Source organism: Microplitis mediator, chromosome 3 (assembly GCF_029852145.1).
Source record: "Microplitis mediator isolate UGA2020A chromosome 3, iyMicMedi2.1, whole genome shotgun sequence".
Classification (NCBI taxonomy): domain Eukaryota; kingdom Metazoa; phylum Arthropoda; class Insecta; order Hymenoptera; family Braconidae; genus Microplitis; species Microplitis mediator.
Window position 1 is genome coordinate 10255662 of NC_079971.1, and position 20989 is coordinate 10276650.

General features: G+C 33.3%; 2 protein-coding genes across 3 annotated transcripts in view; both read right to left on the minus strand.

Annotated features, from left to right (window-relative positions):
- LOC130664794 (F-box/LRR-repeat protein 16) overlaps nt 1-20989 on the minus strand; it is a gene marked incomplete at its 3' end in the record, with an annotated part of 157060 nt that overhangs the window by 119655 nt on the left and 16416 nt on the right.
- On the minus strand, nt 5529-6535 carry LOC130664796 (uncharacterized). The gene is made up of 2 exons (XM_057464894.1): nt 5829-6535; nt 5529-5748 (listed from the first exon to the last, which is right to left on the minus strand). Exons 1-2 carry the CDS (start codon nt 6438-6440, stop codon nt 5611-5613), a joined length of 750 nt encoding a protein of 249 aa, XP_057320877.1. The 5' UTR covers nt 6441-6535; the 3' UTR covers nt 5529-5610.

Here is a 20989-nt window from a genome sequence, read left to right on the forward strand (position 1 = left end):
CACTGGCAATCCCCTCGACCAGTTCCGCCCGAGCTATAGTCACCGCATATACGACTGAAACAACCCAGAAGGCAACATTGCGCCAACGGATTAGTATGAAGGACGTCGTTCCTCAACTACGTCCTTACTACGACGCAATGTGTAGTGTCTACGAAATTCTCCGGGAAATACCCGAGTCACAGGCTAAACTTTTTCGACTCCGTACAGCAGTAGTAACTCTAATCAAGCAAACTTACCCGGATGCCTCTGCATTCAAAACGGCCCTAGAGCGCGGCGTCTGGTACCCACTCAATCACCTAGCCTGTAAATCAGGTGTGTCGTGGGCCAGCGAAAGAGGAAAACTGTGTAGGATTTGCACCAGGGGGTTCGGGCTAACAACAGCTACCGTAGCAAACCAGGACTGGAACACTACCTCCACCCACTCATTATCTCAAAAATCACAAATTATAGACACCATATGTATGCGTTGTTACCAATCAGTTCATTACATAACCGATGCCGCGAAATGCCCTGAATGCATATTGGTCTTTTGGGTTGGCCGTGGGCCTGTACGTAGAGGAGCCTCAGTGGACGTGCTGGCTTACCAACGCCAAGGATTAAATACGAAATAACCATGTAGTTTTCTTTTAAGGTGTAAGCAATGGAGGATTATGTGAGGCAGCTGTCACCGGATCATGCCAACTTCTTCGGAGAGATGGTCTACCAACTGCAACCAACCTTCGACCCGGTGATCCAGCAGGAAGGCGAGGAATACACGGAGCTAGTCATGGTGCTACAGGGGATTACAGTCTACATGCCATATCCACGCGCCGAGACAATCATCTCCACCTATGCGCAAGCCAAGAAAACTTACCATGAGGGCCGCCACACGTATCAACGGGTAATGAGAATCTACAACGTATGGAAAACCAAGGAGACGCAGTTCGCCGAGATGCTCAGGGATATCCAATTCACATCAATAGACATGGAAGCCTACACGACACTTTGTGCCGCTACTCAGGAGATGGTAAACGAGCTGGGTCATGACTTCAGTATACGAAAGTACATGACCAGCCGAATCATGTTGATACGGTACCTCCACCAGATCGTGGTGGTACTCTTCACTCGGAAGTTATCACTGCCACATCGCCGATTGTATGTTAACCCAGTCTGGGCTATACGGTGCCTCGAAATTACGGGACGTTGCTACATGGCTGATTCAACCAGCCCGGATTATATACACAGGCACACCCAAAGTTTCCTACAAGATCGACATACCATCTACCAATTGCTATCCGACCAAGAGCCAAATAACCTAGTGTCCCTCTTGTTCACTTACTTAGAAGAGAGACAACCCGCCAGCAACATTCGGGCAGACGTACGGCAGTATTTATTACGCGCCAATAGTTTTAGGTACAACTTTGCGCTGGCAGATTGTATAGATATCGCGGACTGTAGTGGTGGCGAAGAAGAGACTCTCATCTGAAGCCAAACAAACGCATAACATTTATTACGGAGACTTCTTCCGTCCTGGCCCTTGATTCCTATGATAAATTAACCCTCTTCTTAAGGCGACTTTTCGCTGATAAAAATCCTAAATCACATTGTGCAACGCGTGACTTCCTCCCCCCCCCCCGGATTCCCCTGTTGTCCAAAGGTTTTGTTTTCTCTCCTCTTTTCATCGTTCACCTAACATGATCCCTTCCATGCTGTTCTTTTATTTACATACTGAAACCTTTTTCCTTGGCCATTTCCAATCATTCGGAAAATGAACAAAGAAAAAGGGATCTATGGGAGACCACATAGTTAACACCAGAAATGGTAAGGTTGTTGGGGGGATAGTCGTTAAATTCTCTTTCAAGGACCCTCTGCAAGCAAATTAAGTTGTTGAGGCTCCTCCAAAGAGAAGGGAAATCTTAAAATTACGTCAGAGGTTACAACCTCACTTTCTTCTTCCCTTTAGATACATCTTATTCTATATGTCATATTAGAAGTAATTCTTTATAAAAAAAAGGGATATTTATTTTTATTCTTATAACTTTTTACTGTGTGTTACGGTTTCGGGACCTAGTTAAGTTCTTTTATTATTTTAAAAGGGGAACATATATCCGCAAACATACATATATATCTATAGAAGAAAATTTCAAGTTAATCGTTACAAACAAAAATACATATATAGATTTTTTTTATATATATATAAGTATAAAAAAAAAAAAAAAAAAAAATTTTTTCTATTACAATAAGAACTTTACTACATATTATGATTTTAAAATTGAAAAAAATATCTACAAAAAAAATTATATATAAATATGGAAAACACAAAAAATTTCTATTACAATAAGAACTTTACTACATATTATGATTTTAAAATTGAAAAAAATATCTACAAAACAAAATTATATAGGAATATGGAAAACACAAAAAAATTCTATTACAATAAGAACTTTACTACATATTATAATTTAAAAAAAAAATATATATACAAAAAAATTATATATAAATATGGAAAACACAAAAAAATTCTATTACAATAAGAACACTACTACATATTATAATTTTAAAATTGAAAAAAAATATATAAAAAAAAAGGCCATTCGGCAGACGAAATGGAAGTAGATTTCTCATTGTTTAATTTTTTTCACTGTTCAAATGAAAGCTAATGATAAAATGAAATTTTTTTCTACATTTTCTTAAAAATTCTCGAGATGATAAAACAAAAAAAATCAAAAAATTATAAGTATAATGCCAAAAATTGATGCTAACTAAATGAGCTTCAGAAGAATTTTTGATGATAATGCACTACATGTTTTGATTTAACGTTATTTAAAGATCCGTATGCATATATTCAAACTATCGGACCAATGGTATTCCGGACCCTATTCGAAAAATGATAGATTATGGTTTTAATGCTCGAGAATTCTACCATAAGGACAAAGGCGATAATTTGCTTTTAATAAAATCTACTGATAAAATATTATAAGATTAAAAATTGATTGTGATACATCAAAGTGTCATACTTGAAATTAGTACTAATATTTGAAATAAAAAGCCTATTAGAATATCAAACGACGAGTAGATATAGTGAATATTATCATCATAACTAATGTAAATCTTGTGATTGATATATCATATCATTTATACACTGTCGATAAAACCAAATTGTATATACCCACTGAATTGAGATGTTTAGATTTTATAAGTGTCACACTGCGATAATATGAATTTAAGTAGTTCCATGAATGTACTAAGAAGTAGGAGAACTAATGCAATAGCAAAATTTCATTGAATGAATGGTAAAATAAGTAATTTCAGTGGTCTAGGCATATATGTAGGCATGAAAATTAAAGCTTATTTGAAGAGCTTTTAGATGAATTTTATAGAGAGTCGATAAGTTATAGCATTCAAAAAATATCTAAGAAAGAATAAGTAAAAATATGAATTTTTGACATTTTGAAAATTTTGGAATGCTATAACTTCTAAACTAATTGACCGATCGAGCTCATTTTTCGAACTCGATCAAGGTAATCACCCAAAAAATACGTATACTTAGTTTTAAAGCGATCGGTTTAAAATTGTGGCAATAATCGAAGTGACAACCTGCATAAAATTAGTTTTTATAATATTTTGTAAATTTTCAAAATCATTTATCTATTAGAAAAAGTGAACAAATCAATAAGGTGCATAGTGAAAATTGAAGGCAATCGATCGAGCTTTCAGATAGGACAAACGAAAATAAACTATCTCTTTCCGTTTAGAAGTTACATCCAGTTAAAGCGGCAAACAAATTTTTTTTTGAAAATTTTACAAAATTTTAATTAACCATAACTTCTAAACTTATTGGCCGAATTGGCTCATCTTCGAACTCATCCAAGGTAATAGTCTATAGAATAAGTATACTGAGTTTCATTAAGATCGGTGTAGAATTGTGGACGCTATCGTTGGAGAACGGCGCGTTATATTATATATATATATATATATATATATATATATAAATACATATATAAACTTTTGAACCAAATGTATTTTCTGACTCAGTTCGTCGAGCTGAGTTGAGATATAGCAAAATTTTTCGAAAATTCCGTTATGAGGACAAATACAATAGTTAGATTTCTATGAAATCTACTAAAAATTATATAAAAATATGGAAATACAAAAAATTACTATTATAATAAGAACTTTACCACATGTATAATCTTAAGGTGATCATTATAAGTTTTCAAAAAGTATATATATATACTTACAAAGATATAGGAACCAATTGTAACCTCACTGTGTGTTTCGTTTTAAGGTGATGGGTAATTTTAAAAGGGGAGAAGAAAACTTTACTTTTTTTTTCTCCCTTCGTTGTTATAATTTTCACTGTGTGTCAGAATTTAAGGCAATAAGAAATAAAGAAGGAAAAATTCTTACAATGACGAATTTGTTTTCATAATTGTAGTCTAGAACTACGGACAACCCTTATAAAATTATATACGAAGGATACATCACCTAATGACTAATTGTTACCGTTTATCCACTACCTCGAGGATAATAATTCTGAAGAAAACAATTTTTTTTTATCTTTCTTCAAAAATTTACATTATTATCATAAAAATCTTATTGTACTCTAAAACTTCGGGGTAATGGTTATAAAAATTGTTCTTTTTGCTTTCTTTTTTTTTCTTTCTTTTTCAAACTATACATATGTATAAGAGCCTCCTACTGCAGGCAATTCTTACCCGACTTGTATAAAAATTTACAATAACATAGAACCTATTGGTGAAAATTCTAACAGTCAAAAGAATATATATAGTAATAAGTAATCTTACCTATGTGCTAACCTTTAAGGCAATAGTAATAATTTCCTCATGTAAGAGGGGAACGGAAATATTATTGTAAGAATTTTCACTGCATGTTTCACCCCCTTCAAAAGGGAAAAATAAAACAAAAGGAATTTATTGATACGATAAGGGTTTTTATCGTGTGTTTTAATCCTCAAGCAATGAAAAAAAAGAGAGGAGATCACACACGTGAACCATTACAATAATATTAGTTCTACAAAGTGTTTTAATTCTAGGGTGATGGTTTTATATTTTTTTTTATGATTATGATTCTCACTGTGTGTTATAGTTTAGAGTAATGGTTATAATCTTACGGCGACGGTATAAAAATTGTGGTTATCAATTAATTATTATAAGAGATACCTCGCTATAACCCATGTTGCTACACCTAATAATTCACATGGTCTTCACACCTTCCGTGTAAAAACCACAAAAAAAAAAACTAACTTCCTTTTCTGCCAATTACTTATCATGTCTTAATTAAATTAATCAACAAAAAAGATGCAGAATTTTGTCCGGAAACAACTTTTTTATTTTTGAGAATAATTATAAGTAAAAAAAAAATGTAAGCGAACATACGAAACAGGGGACCACCCCTGGCTACCAGGTACGTCAAGCAGTAAGGACCTTTCAGGGCTGTAAGTGAGACGTAGGAGGGGAAGAAGAGAATCGGGTGACTTATCCTAGAAATGAGTACAACGTCCGTTCATTGGTTGTTTTTTCTATTGATACAATTGAATATATGTGCGCATCACTTAATAGTATTGCTAACAGGTATCCTTGAACCTTCAGCAAACGCGCCATAATACCCTCAAGGTTGAACATCTGGACCAAGGCCAAGTCGGCGATACTCATTCCTGCGTGCGTCCAAACGGAAGGCTATGGAGATCGGGGTCTTATTCCGATCCAACCAGTCCAAGAAATCTCGATGGTCCATATCCAACACCAACTACAATGATCAATAAAGTGAGAAGAATAGGACTTTATCCAAGTAACTTATAATTAAAATTTCACTGTAAATATTCTTACCTTGAGGAGAGAACTTTGTAGTGGCACCTGTTGTAACTCCATCGTGGGGATGTGATCAAACCATTCAGCGGTCTCTTTCACCGTCAAACTCACCGCCTGCTTCAAGGGATCCAGTAGCAGGAGGCGTTGGTTCGTCTTCCCACTTGCCGCCTGCAGAAACAACAGCGGCAGTCGCAGTAACTCCACGAGGTCATACGACCTAACGTCGCTGAATAAGGCGTGGACTTCCTCCAGATTGAGCCCTATTCCACTGCCTCGCACGTCCGCTTCCACTCTGCGAACTACCCGGGCGACGAGGTTGGCTTCACACTCTCCCGTATTGTAGTGGATGTCATCGGTATCACAGCGGGGACATAGTGGACGTCCACGAGGTCCTAGGGACCTTGGTATAACAACCACCAGCGAGGTGTGTGCACCTGACACAGATGGACTCCTGTTCGGGGACATTCGGGCCCCAGTGCCACGGCCGGAAGATCGAGAAACAGGAATCCCGGTCTTCAGTGAATAAGAGCTTACTCTTGGGGGTGACGGCGACCCCCAAGTACTTCGAAGACGACTAAATCGGTTCGCAAACCCACGGCGACGTCCTGCATTCACTTTTGGGTACTCCATAACGAACAAGATCACTCACGAGATAAGCCCAAACTAGAACTGTACTAATTGAAGGGCTTCTCCGCTATAAGGGGTCTAATCCCCTCCAAACAACCATCACTAGCTTCAACAACGGACCCACTCGAAAAAGGGGACAAGTTGTCCCGAAGAATCTTCACGTCCCGCCTACGTTCTCCAATATGTCATAGCAGAAGCATCTAGACCCCCCCCCCCACTCCCTCCAGAAGGAAGTTGTTGACCAACCCCGCAACTCACTGCCGCCATCATCGACTCCATTCTCAATGAAGGTAGCCAGGTAATTTTCCCTGTCTAATATCATACAAGTTGGACGAAAAACTAAACTATGTAAGTGTGTATATATCCTTCTCCACAGTTATACTCTATGATAACTCACATCACTGTTTTTGTTCACCCATTATGCATTTATCTATTAGCGGATTCTAGATATCTGGAGGAACGATATATACACACATGAGGACATTTTTCTCAAAATTAATAACTGTCGCAGTCTGCGGCGCTAAACCCTACCATGTAAATTTTTTCTTTTCTTATTTTCCATTATATCAATTCCGCATACATATATATATATATATATATATAAATATATATATATATATATATATATATATATATATATATATATCGAATAATGATTTGGGAACATGTAATGACAATTGTAAGGGTAATTCCCTTCGCCTACGACAGTGGATATACCATAATATAAATTCTTTTTTTTGCAAGCATCTAATAATAATACACGGATTCTTAGAGAACTGGCATTGATTAAAACCATTAACACTTATACGATAGTAGTAGTAGCATCTCTTTTTTTTGCAGATGAGGAGAGTAATAAACATTGTTACAGCTATTTTATAAGAAATAGATTTAAAATGGAACTATGTAATGCTGGCTGAACAATCCATGTGGACATTCGCGTTGCGCTCATTGGACCCCAAGGCTCATTTTTAAGTGTGGAGGTGTGTTACGTCGAGATCGAGCGGGAAAATATTTAATATCGAATACGAAATAAAAATTTTTATTTCTCGCGCGAAGCAACTTCGTTCGGTAGACTTTTTCTTTCGTTACTTCTTATCTTCGACAGCTGTACAGAAGGCTAACAAAGGAATTTCCAATCAGACCACCCAAATGCAGTTGTGTGAACCGAGCACTACTACATTTAAATCATAACAGAGGTACAAGTTAAACGGTGACTAAGAGTCTAGCACAAAGAGTCTCCAACCGCGACTCTTTACCTCCCGCAGAGTACCACCAAATTTAACTAGCCTCTGTTCGATGCGGCATCCGGTCTTTTGTTCAATTAAAAGTCGATCCATATTCTAATATCTTATTTATACACGACAGTACATTTATTCCTCTTTAATAAAAGAATATAAAATCGCAGTAACGCCTTCGATATAAGTTTTTTGGGCAGCTGTGTCAATATCAAGACGAGTTTTTCAGCTAGAATATGTAAAAACGCATCCGGTAAACCACTAGACAATAGAATTTGAATTTATTAAATTGTCCATCAGCCAATGAAAATTCAGCTATCGAAGCCTTTGTTAAGCTGATGGCCAACCAACCGTGACGTGATATTGATAAGACCCAGCCCTTCACGTTTCGTCTTAATTATCTTACCTGACCACCAAATCTGCTGTTGCCAGGCAAGCGTTCTCCTACTTTCATACCTAGCTCCGAGTCCCAAGATAGAATACTTCCCCTCAAAATGACACCACCCAGCCACTTCCTCGATTGCACTCCATCTTCGATCCTCCACTCACCTTATCACTATATTGACGACCATATTGATCCGCGCTTCCCAAATGATCAAAGTTTTGGGAATAGCCACTCACCATCTTCCGATTGGTTACTCTAACGTTTAAGGGACCTATGTGATTACCTTCTTATCATAGAGCCATAATGTCCATCCAACCACCGATAAGCCGGGTGCACATTGGTCCCCCGAAAAATTAGAATACTTACGTGCGTAAGTAATTCTCACTACCTAGTGGGAGTTCACCCCCTTTCTCCATGAACACCCCAGGGAGAACAAAGACTCCGAGCATATATAAGGAGCAATTCTTTTCTATTGTATTCGCCTCACCTTTGTCTTCAGTTGATATTATTTTTCTTCCTTATATCGATCATATCATCTAAATAGTCTAAAGCGATCAGATCTATTTTACTTTGGTTCAAGGCTCCAGTCTAATTTTTGATACATCTCAATAGAGATACGGTTCATTTTTCCCATCACAACTTGCTATTACTTTTCAATTATCAAATCCGAAGAATAATTATTGTCTATTTTTGGAAAACGGGCTTAATATAATATTTTTCCCAGATTTTCACATCATTCGCGCAATTATTACTCCGGGTCGGAACGTGCGATTACGCGAATAGTGCGGTTTATTTAGAAATTATCTAGCCTTCTGTGCGGACGCGAATTTAGGCTTTTAAACTCAGCGAAGTGACAGTGAACAACTCGGTGCCACTTAAGAAGACCCAACCTCGACGTGATCACCTCCATTCATCGCTACTCGAAGGGTCCAATTTGCCACGGGGTGTCACAGCCATTGTCCAGCCAACACCAGGCCACAGCAGCCACTATCTTGCCAATCATCAACTATTGTTCTATCGTCTTTTTAGACCTATCGAAAAGGCTCGATAGTAAGTTGCAGAGAATGGTTAATCATGCTATCAGATTCATCTTTAATATTAAGCGGGACGATCATATCACTCCTTATCGTCGCAAATTAAATTGGCTTAGTATGAAATCGCACAGACACTATCTTCTGGCATGTTATTTGTTTAAAATACTGGAGACTGGTCAACCGAAAACGCTACGAGATATGTTTAGAGATGAGGATGCTGACATTAGACGGTCTGATAGACTTGCAGCCAAAAACAACAATGTTGCCTTCAAAATACCAAATTTTAGTACTATCACCTTCGAGCACTCGTTTGTTGTATCTGCAATTCGGTTATGGCAGGAGCTACCATCAGATGTAATAAACACCCATTCTCTTGAAAGCTTTAAAAATAAAGCATTTGAATTCTTTTTAAATCTAGAAATTGATAGTACCTACTAGCTTGTTAAATCTCACAAATATTATTATATGTTCAGTTTATATATATAGTACTATGTGACAATGTACATAAATTTTGTATTTTTGCCATTTGGCTTTAAGCCTTGGCATATAAGCCCAATAAATAAAAAAAATAAAAAATAAAAAAATAACGAGGTCCCCGTTACCCGAGTAAAGGACTTAAGTGTCTTGACTCGGGACTGTCCTATGTTATGTCTGTCTGGACGTAACATACGGTTTCTTATATGATGAACATTATATTTTTTAATACAAAAAAAAAATAGATTTGAAAATATAGTTAAATTGGCCACATATATTTTCTGATATTTATCATATATTTTCACATATGTTTTGACCATATATGTTATTCTTGTACGGAAAGGATGTTGTTGTTATTTTAAAAAAATTTTAGATAAAAGTAAAAAAATTTCTTTTTTTTTTCTTATCTTCCAGTATTTTAACAATAATAATTGCTAAAAATCTGTAAAAATTCTGAGGAGTAGCTACTATTACATGGATAAAGTCTAAGGAGTTTCAAATTTTTTGGATAATTACTTTGGCTGGAATAAAAAATTAATCGTTCAATGCCAAAAACCCCATGTTATTTAAACGGGAAACTTACATCGCTGTGCGTTACGGGTTAAAATTAAGATAGACACCTGAAACTTGGAGGATAATTTTTTTTATTTATTTCGAACTACATAAGCCTCTGGGAGCATGAAAATTCGAAAATGTCCAAAATAAGGACCACCCTAATATATATATATATATATATATATATATATATATATATATATATATATATATATATATATATATATATATATATATTATATATATATATATATATATATATATATATATATATTAGGGTGTGTCAAAAAAAAATGATTTTTTTTTCATTAGGTCTCATAGTCTCAAAAGTTTCTTTGGGACCTAAAAAAAATCCTCCTAAAAAATCAGCTCAATATCTCAAAAATTGAGCTGGCGGTTTACAGTAGTAGTTTATCTATCGAGTGCGATCGTGTTTAAGACGCGAGTGTGAAGATTGGTGCCCGAGCCGAAGGCGAGGGTACCAACACACGAGCGTCTTAGACTCGATTGTACTAGATAAATACATTAGTTTTTGTGACAGATACTTGAAATTTACTACATTTAGTGCTTATAAATGGCAGGTTATAAATCCGCGTTTATTTATTTGGTAAGATTGTTTTGAGTATTGGTTGAAAATTAGAGAGAAGTCGGTAAGTGGACGAATTAAAATGATGATAAATTTTGTCACAAGATGGCTCGTTAAGTTACTTCGATATTTTTCGGTCGTTTGCTATCGCACATGTAACCAAAAAATATTTTTTGATCCGATGATGACGTCACTATTAGAACGATTAGGTATCTTTTTTACCAGCTGTATCTTATCTAATATTTTTAGCTGCCGGCTATAGGCGCTAAATGTCGTAGATTTCACGTGTCTATCACAAAAATTCATTTTCCCATTTAAAATACACGTAAAAAAATTATTTTTTAGTTTTTCAAGGAACAATCAATGAAAAAAATTTTTTTTCCGATTTTGACTCTCATACTTTTATAGAAAATCTAATTCCCTACAAAAATGTCCCCAATAGTCATGCTTGTAACTACAATACAAAAAAAGTTACAAGCCTCCAAAGTTTGAAAAAAAATAATTTTTTTTCATGTATAATTATTGTTTTTACTATATTGTTATTTAATGGGTGGTATATTTTGTTTTCTGAATTTAATTTGCAATCTTTTATAGAAAATCTATTTTATTGACTGACTGACACAGGTAAAAAAAAAAGGTTAATCGTCACGGTTTTAAATTATTTCATACCTTGAAAGCTCAATAATTTTCTTTTTCTTTCACTTTATGAGCATGCTAAAATAATAATTTCTTGCGGAAAAATAGATTTTCTGTAAACGATTGCAAATTGAAATTAAAAAAAAAATGCCACCAATTAAATAACGATAGCGTAAAAACAACAATTATAAGTAAAAAAAAAATCTTTTTTTTTTCGAACTTTGGAGGCTTGTAACTTTTTTTGTATTGTAGTTACGAGCATGACTATTGGGAACATTTTTGTAGGGAATTAGATTTCCTATAAAAGTATGAGAGTCAAAATCGGAAAAAAAAATTTTTTTCATTGATTTTTCCTCGAAAAACTAAAAAATAATTTTTTTACGTGTATTTTAAATGGGAAAATGAATTTGTAAACCGCCAGCTCAATTTTTGAGATATTGAGCTGATTTTTTAGGAGGATTTTTTTTAGGTCCCAAAGAAACTTTTGAGACTACGAGACCTAAAGAAAAAAAAATCATTTTTTTTGACACATCCTAATATATATATACACTAATGCAAAAAATTAAAGGAGCAGAAAAATTTTATAAATTTTTTAGTGATTTTTGGAAGGCTGTAACTTGGTGAAAAAAAATCGTATCGAAAATTTAAAAAAAGCATTTTATAGCTTGAAATCTCTAGTTTAGGTGTATTTTTTTCAAAATTTTTTAAAAGCTCCGATTATTGCGCAAACATGAGAAATACCGCGAGCCAAAAAATTTCTAAATTTTTTTTTTTTTTCCGAAGAGCCTACGGACCGCGGAAAAATTCTTTCAACTAAACGAATGCATACATCGTTTAGCAAATTTATTCAGCTTCAATTTGGTTTTTTTTTAACTTCGTAGGACGATTTGTCGCAGAGATATCAGCCTTCAAACAGAAAATGATCCTTTTGGCTTTGATCTTCGATATTTCAGGTACCAATGATCGCACAGAAAGTTGAAGGGCGGCGTTGAAAACTTGAATAAATTCCCTACAAGACCCTGTCATCATTTTTTAAAAAAAAAAATTTTTTTTATTTTTAATATCCATTAGAAGAAAGTACAGAAAAATGACTTTTTTTGGTTTTTTAGTAAATCAACCGCTACTCTGCAAATATCCATAAAAAAAATAATGTTGCCAGGGACTTTTTTAGCTTAATGTATCCCCAAGACCCCTGTAAATTTTTAAATTGATCTATCGAACCGTTTTTTGGGAATCATCGATCAAAGTTTAGCTAAACAATTAAAGGAGCAAGTTTTGTTCCTTTAATTGTGTAATCATAATCAAAATGAAAAAATTTTTTTTTTTCGACTTTTCTCAAATTTTTGCGTTGGTAACTCAGCAAATGCAAGGAAATGACAAAAAAAATAAAAAATTTCCAAAAAATGTCAAAAAAAATCAAAGAAAAAAAAAAAATTGAAACTCGTTTTTTGTGTTCTAAATTTTTTTTTTGACATTTTTTGGAAATTTTCTATTTTTTTTGTCATTTCCTTGCATTTGCTGAGTTACCAACGCAAAAATTTGAGAAAAGTCGAAAAAAAAAAATTTTTTCATTTTGATTATGATTACACAATTAAAGGAACAAAACTTGCTCCTTTAATTGTTTAGCTAAACTTTGATCGATGATTCCCAAAAAACGGTTCGATAGATCAATTTAAAAATTTACAGGGGTCTTGGGGATACATTAAGCTAAAAAAGTCCCTGGCAACATTATTTTTTTTATGGATATTTGCAGAGTAGCGGTTGATTTACTAAAAAACCAAAAAAAGTCATTTTTCTGTACTTTCTTCTAATGGATATTAAAAATAAAAAAAATTTTTTTTTTTAAAAAATGATGACAGGGTCTTGTAGGGAATTTATTCAAGTTTTCAACGCCGCCCTTCAACTTTCTGTGCGATCATTGGTACCTGAAATATCGAAGATCAAAGCCAAAAGGATCATTTTCTGTTTGAAGGCTGATATCTCTGCGACAAATCGTCCTACGAAGTTAAAAAAAAAACCAAATTGAAGCTGAATAAATTTGCTAAACGATGTATGCATTCGTTTAGTTGAAAGAATTTTTCCGCGGTCCGTAGGCTCTTCGGAAAAAAAAAAAAAATTTAGAAATTTTTTGGCTCGCGGTATTTCTCATGTTTGCGCAATAATCGGAGCTTTTAAAAAATTTTGAAAAAAATACACCTAAACTAGAGATTTCAAGCTATAAAATGCATTCTTTAAATTTTCGATACGATTTTTTTTCACCAAGTTACAGCCTTCCAAAAATCACTAAAAAATTTATAAAATTTTTCTGCTCCTTTAATTTTTTGCATTAGTGTATATATATATATATATATATATATATATGTATATGTATATATTAGGGTGATCAGAAAAAATCTAATATTTTTTTTTAACTTCCGACATTGAAAAGTTAGTTCTCAGGCACCTCTAGAAAATGCTCACCAAATTTGAGCTCTTAACATTAAAAGTAAGATCCTCCTCATCGCAGTTTTCTATTGTTTCTTTAGTCCCTTATATGAAAGACCATATCTCATTATTCATTGATGGTTAAACGACAACATTAAACATTTTTTGAAATGAAATTGAATGCTCTATAAAAAAGGAACAGTGTGTTTAGGCGATAACTTTCACCATTTAAAAGATATTTAAGATCAAAGTTTGAAGAATTTGTTAAAAAAAAATCGGTCTGTCAGTTGACCCTGCGGGCCAGCCCCAAAACTTCCTGCTGTTTTCGAGCTCGTTGAGCTCGAAAACATTATTGTGAATACATTTTCGAGCTCTTCGAGCTCGCAAATACTTTTGTATGCCATTGTTTTGTAAAAAACCATTTTTTAGCATTTCTTTCTCCCACGATATCTCGCGAACGAATTAACCGATTATGATGGTTGCGGCGGCAATCGACGTGTTTTATGAAGTTCTAAAGCTGATCAAATTTTAAAATCGATTTATCGAGTCGTTTTTAAGAAATTTCGAAAAAACCAAAAAAATTTTTTTTTTTGAATTCTTTCGTCAACGGTTTCTCTTGAACGAATGAACCGATTTTGATGGTTGAGGTGGCATTCGACGCGGCTTATAGAGTTTTAGAGCTGATTAGATTTTGGAATAAATCCATTGAGCAAATTAAAAGTTATCCAAATAAAACATTTTCGAAAAAATTTTATTTTTGAAATATCTCTGAACGCACCCTACCGATTAAGTTCAAATTTTTACGGCTTTAAGACATTAACAAGCCGCGTCGAATGACACCTCAACGATCAAAATCGGTTCATCCGTTCAAGAGTTATGAATATTCACATACATACATACGTACGTACGTACACACGTACATACACTCGGACATCATCGTGAAACTAGTCAGGATAGCTTCCTAGGACCTCGAAACGTCGACATCTGATGGAAATTCGATTTTCGTAAATCGGACCGAAACCCATAACTTCCCGAATTTTTGAAAATTTACAATTTTTTTAGCGGGAAGTTAAAAATGACCTCGTTACGACTTTCACTTTTCATGGGTGAGTGTATAGGGTATCCTACGGGGCACCGTACGAATGCATTGTATGTATACAATATATTATATATATATATATATATATATATATATAAATAATCAAAATATGAAAAAAAAACGATTATAAACAATAAAATATTGTTTTTAAGAATTTTTTTTTTTTAAATCATTGTTTTCTTACGCTAACAATATTGTGAAAAAAAAATTTTCAAAAATGTTTCATTAATCCATTTGTTCATAAAAAACCTATAAGCTAATGGCTAGACAAAATTTGAAAAGTAATCATATAATGCCTAACAAGAATATGAAATCAGTGATACCTTAAAATTAAAAAAAAAATTATTTAACATATATTATTTTAATTTTGCACGACTCATGAGGCGAAGCATCTGAGATGTGCTTTACGATCGAAAATTTAATTTTTTTGTTAGTTCAAAAATTGGTAATTAATGAAATCAAAATATTGTATAAGCTTTCATACTGTCATCTTGTTGAGAATGTTTATAAAAAGGGCTCCAAGAAACAAAAAATTTTTAGATTAATTATTTAAACTTTTATACCGCCTTTTATGACAACACAAAGCCGTAAAAAAAATGTTAATTAACAATTGAATAACTTTTTGAAAAATACTGATACAACTTTTATTACCACGAAATTATATTCTTTGAAGTGTCTAGATGACACCAGAATGTTTACAAATTTTTTAATTGATATTTAATTGCCAAAAAAAATTATTTAAAAACTATGCTCACTAGAGTGGCGGCGCGCGCATGCCGAAACTGTCGCGCAAAAGCTGATTTTCAATGTTAAATTAAAATTATAAATATTGGAGCTACAATTCGGAGAGTTGAGAACTTTTCTACTAAAATTTTCTGCTCTTTCAGAAAATTTTTTAATGTTTGAGCTACCACTTAACGGTTTTAACGGTTTTTTGTTCATAACAATTGTAATTATATTTTTCCCAAAAAAATCCAAAAAACGTCTTTTTTTAGACGCCATTCCGGATCGTTTAAGCCATCAACTATATTTTTAGGAGACCTGTAACTATTTTTCGCAGGAACTCAACTTCTCGACTCGACTAAAATAGAATAAAAATACATTATTTAGGTATCTTCATTGATTCGTTTATTTACCATTTGATATCCCTCGCAGATTTGAATCACGGTGGAAACACGGTGGGTTTGTTCCATTGTACCACTGTGATTACGCGGTGTATCCACCGTGATTCCACGGTGTCTATGCCACCGTGTATACACGGTGTTTCCACTGTGATTACGCGGTGGATACACCGTGGAACCACGGTGGTGAAATCGCACAAAGCCACCGTGGAATCACGGTGGGTACACCACGTAATCACAGTGGAAACACCGTGTATACACAGTGGTCAAGCCACCGTGAAATCACGGTGGATACACCGCGTAATCACAGTGGATACACTGTGTATACCCGGTGGTGAAATGGAACAAACCCACCGTGTAACCACAGTGGATCCACGGTGTTTACACTTCCACGGTGTTTCCACCGTGATTCAAATCTGCGAGGGATGGTATTAATCTTTTTCTTAGACTAGTAAGCCTTTAATTCTGTGCCTATTTAGACAGTCGATCTGAAGGAGTAAACTCCAATCGTGCATCGAAGCTGACACACACACTTTTTTTATTCAGAATTTCGATTTATTATTTTTTAACTGATTTATTAAAAATGTAACTGTAAGTTTTTTCCCACAAAATTGATAATTAAGTATATTTTTCTAGGAAATCTGGCCAAATATCCCAATCGCAATAAAAGTCAATATTTTTAATAAGACGAACCGATATACTTTTCAATATAATTAATATTCCCGTAAGTACTAATTCAAAATAAATCGATTATGTATAATTAATTCGAAATTTTTTCTTTTCTATTGATATGAATGATGACCTTTCTAAAATAAAAACGTTTATTTCTCAAAAATGGATCTTAAATTATCTCTAAATAATAAACTGACGTATTATTCTCTTCTTCCAAAAGTAAAGCTTACCTACATCTACACTTATCCAAAAAATTAAAGGAACAAAAAAATTTTATAAATTTTTTAGTGATTTTTGGAAGGCTGTATTTTCATGAAAAATGATAATATCCGAAAAATGAAAAAAGCAAATTGAAGCTTAAAATCACTAGTTTAAAGATCTTTCAGTAAAATATTTTTTTTAAGCCACGGTTTTTGCGGAATCATAAGAAAAAGGTTGAGACAAAGTTTTTCTAAATCTTTTGGTTTTGTGTTGTAGGTCTACGGGGCTGGGAAAAATTTTGTTAAAAAAACCAATTCACGGCTCGTTTAGGAAATTTATTCAGCTACAATTTGCTTTGTTTTGTTTCTCTGTACGACAATTTGCTGCGAAGATATCAGCCTTCAAATGCAAAAAGATCTTTTTGTCTCTGATTTTTTTTATCCTTGATTTCCATTTGAAAAACCCTCGAATACTTGCCATTTTCTGGTTTTTTAGTCAACTCATCGCTACTCTGCAAATATTGATAAAAAAAAGAATGTTGCCAGGTGATTTTACACCTTAATGTACCCTCAAAAACCCTGAAAATTTTCAGATTGATCCATTGAACCGTTTGTCCGGGCCGATTGCTCAAAGTTTTACAAAACAATTAAAGGAATAAGTTTTGTTCTTTAATTTGTGTAATCATTACCAAAATGAAAGAATTAATTTTTTTCGGATTTTCTTCCATTTTTGCGTTAGTTATTTAGTAAATATAAGGTAAAGAGAAAAAAAAAAAGTTTCCCAAAAACGAAAAAAAAAAAGAATTTTTATACTTCTTGTTTTTTACGTTTTACTCGGGTTTTTTTTTTTTTTTCGTTTTTTTTATCATACTAAAGCAGATGCAGTTACAGCGGTAAAAAAAAAATCTGTCTATCGGTTGACCCTGCAGGCCAGCCCCAAAACTTCCCGATGTCTTCGAGCTCCTTGAGCTCCTTGAGCTCGAAAACATTGTTGTGGATACATTTTCGAGCTCTTCGAGCTCGAAAATACTTTTGTGTGCCATTGTTTTCGAAAAAAACCGATTTTACCAATTCTTTCTCCCGTGATAACTCTCGAACGAATACTCCGATTGAGATGGCTAAGGCAGCAATCGACGCGTTTTATCAAGTTCTAGAGCTGATTAGATTTCAAAGTTGATCATATAAATCGTTTCTGAGAAATCAATAAAAAACTAAAAAAAAAAAAATTTTTTTTTTTCGTAATTCGCCAATATTTTCGAGTCTACTCAATCAAGTGATCTGAAACTTTCAGAAAAGTTGATGGCCAACAAGCTTTTTCGATTGCCGCCTTAACCATCCAAATTGGTTCATTAGTTAAAAAGTTACAAAGAGTTTACACACACACACACACACACACACACACACACACACACACACACACACACACACACACACACACACACACACACATACATACACTTGGACATCATTCTGAAAATAGTCAGAATAGCTTCCTACACGAAAAAAAAATTCTAGTTAAATTTACAATGCTAACATCGTAATTTGTCCTATTAATTATTGTATTGGTGGACTAGACTTTTCACATCGTAATTTTTACGATGTAGGGTTGGAAATTTCATTTAAGAAATAATACTTCAGACAAACAATACGAAGTCTTAAGCTCTTTAATATAAATTACGATGTAACATCGTAAAATTTGAAGAGAAATTTTAAATAAAAGATTAAAATAATAATCGTTCGGCGAAGTGTCCGACGCCTTGGACCACTCGGCCACTGAAGGGCCTACACTATAAGTTATTTTTAAGATCCATATAAACGACTTGCGGAGGACCCAGTTACTATTTAAAAAGTACGATGTAACATCGTACTTTTTATAGCTTCCATCGTATTATAACAGAGGCAGCACTGTAATATTTATTTTATTAAAAAGTAAATAGAAATATTAAATGTACGAATAAATATAGTTTTTAAAGTGTAATTTTTTATTATTTTTTTTTACGATGTTAAATTGTAGATTTTGCAGTAAATTTTAATCCCAAAAGTCTTTGTTAAAATTACGATGTAAAATAGTAAAAAATATAACCCACATAATAAATTTTGAAATAAAACATTTAAAAATTGACGTTAATAAAAGTCTAGTCCGAGATTACGATTAACATCGTAAATTTTGGTAGAATTTTTTTTTCGTGTAGGACCTCAAAACGTCGACATCTGATGAAAACTCAACTTTCGAAAATCGAGGTGAAAACAGTAACTTCCCAATTTTTCGAAAATCGTCGATTTTCTTAGCGGGAAGTTAAAAAAAATTAAAAAAAAAAAAATTTTTTTCAAAATTTTTTTTTTTCTTCCGATTTTTTTCGACAATCAATCTTTTTGATCAAGGAAATGAAGATTACCGGAAAAAAAAACATTTTCAAATCAAAGAAATGAACAAATACCGAGAAACTACCAATTATGGTGATTTTTGACAAAATCGATAAATTTAAAGTTTCGGGACACTAAGAAAGAAAAATCGCAGCGATTTGAAATTTTCAGGGTTTTTTCGGAACACTTTGTTTTCTAGTTATTTCTATTTTAATGCCAAGCTCCTATAAAAATAGTGTTCTGATCGATTTTAAGAGCTTGGCATTAAAATAGAAATAACTAGAAAATAATGCAGAATTTAAAAAAAATTTATCAACGATAATTTGTAGGAAATAAAATTGTCTACAAAAAAGTTTAAATGACATATTATGATCCGATAGTTAAGCCGAAAAATTAAGAAGATCTCGAAATTTATTCTAACTTTACTTCGAGCTCCAATAACTTTTGAACAGATGGATTTATCGAAAAATGATAAGAAACTTTTTTTGTAGAGCGTTGAATTCCCTAAAAAAATATATGCTAAGCTTATTCGTACAATGAGCCATTGCCGAGGTAAAAAATTCCGAACTAAAAAATTTTTTCCATGTTATTTAAATGGGAAATCAAAAATCACGAAGCACCATCATAATCCAAAAAATGTCAAAACATAATTTAGAACACAAAAAAAAAAGTTTCAATTTTTTTTTTCTTCGATTTTTTTACATTTTTCGGAAATTTTTTTTTTTATCATTTTTTTGCATTTGCTGAGTCACCAACGCAAAAATTTGAGAAAAGACGAAAAACAAAAAATTTTTTTCATTTTGATTATGATTACACAATTAAAGAAACAAAACTTGCTCCTTTAATTGTTTAGCTAAACTTTGATCGATGATTCCCAAAAAACGGTTCGGTAGATCAATTTAAAAATTTCCAGGGGTCTTGGGGGTACATTAAGCTAAGAAAGTCCCTGGCAACATTTTTTTTTATCGATATTTGCAGAGTAGCGGTTGATTTACTAAAAAACCAAAAAAAGTCATTTTTTTGTACTTACTTCTAATGGATGTTGAAAATAAAAAATTTTTTTTTTTTAGAAAATGATGACAGGGTCTTGGAGGGAATTTATTTGAATTTTTAACGCCGCCTTTCAACTTTCTGTGCGATCATTAGTACCTGAAATATCGATGATCAAAGCCAAAAGGATCATTTTCTGTTTGAAGGCTGATATCTCTGCGACAAATTGTCCTACGAGGTTAAAAAAAAAAAACCAAATTGAAGCTGAATAAATTTGCTAAACGAGCTATGCATTCGTTTAGTTGAAAGAATTTTTTCGTGGTCCGTGGGCTCGTCGGAAAAAAAAAAATTTAGAAATTTTTTGTCTCGCGGTATTTCTTATGTTTGCGCAATAACCGGAGCTTTTAAAAAATTTTGAAAAAATGCACAAAAACTAGAGATTTCAAGCTGTAAAATGCTTTTTTTAAAATTTCGATATGATTATTTTTCACCAAGTTACAGCCTTCCAAAAATCACTGAAAAATTTATAAAATTTTTCTGCTTCTTTAATTTTTTGCATTAGTGTACAAGAACCTACTCAAAATATATCGATTAATGACAAAAAAATATGTAAATAAACCAAAATTGAATTGAAAAAATTCAGGCTTACCAATTAGCCAAAAAAAAAAAGCTATACTAGGACGGTAATATGCAGCCGCCCCTGGTGGAATAAATGTACGTATAATGTACAGATGTACACTGGTCACAGAAATTAAGGGATAGAAAAAAAATCCGAAA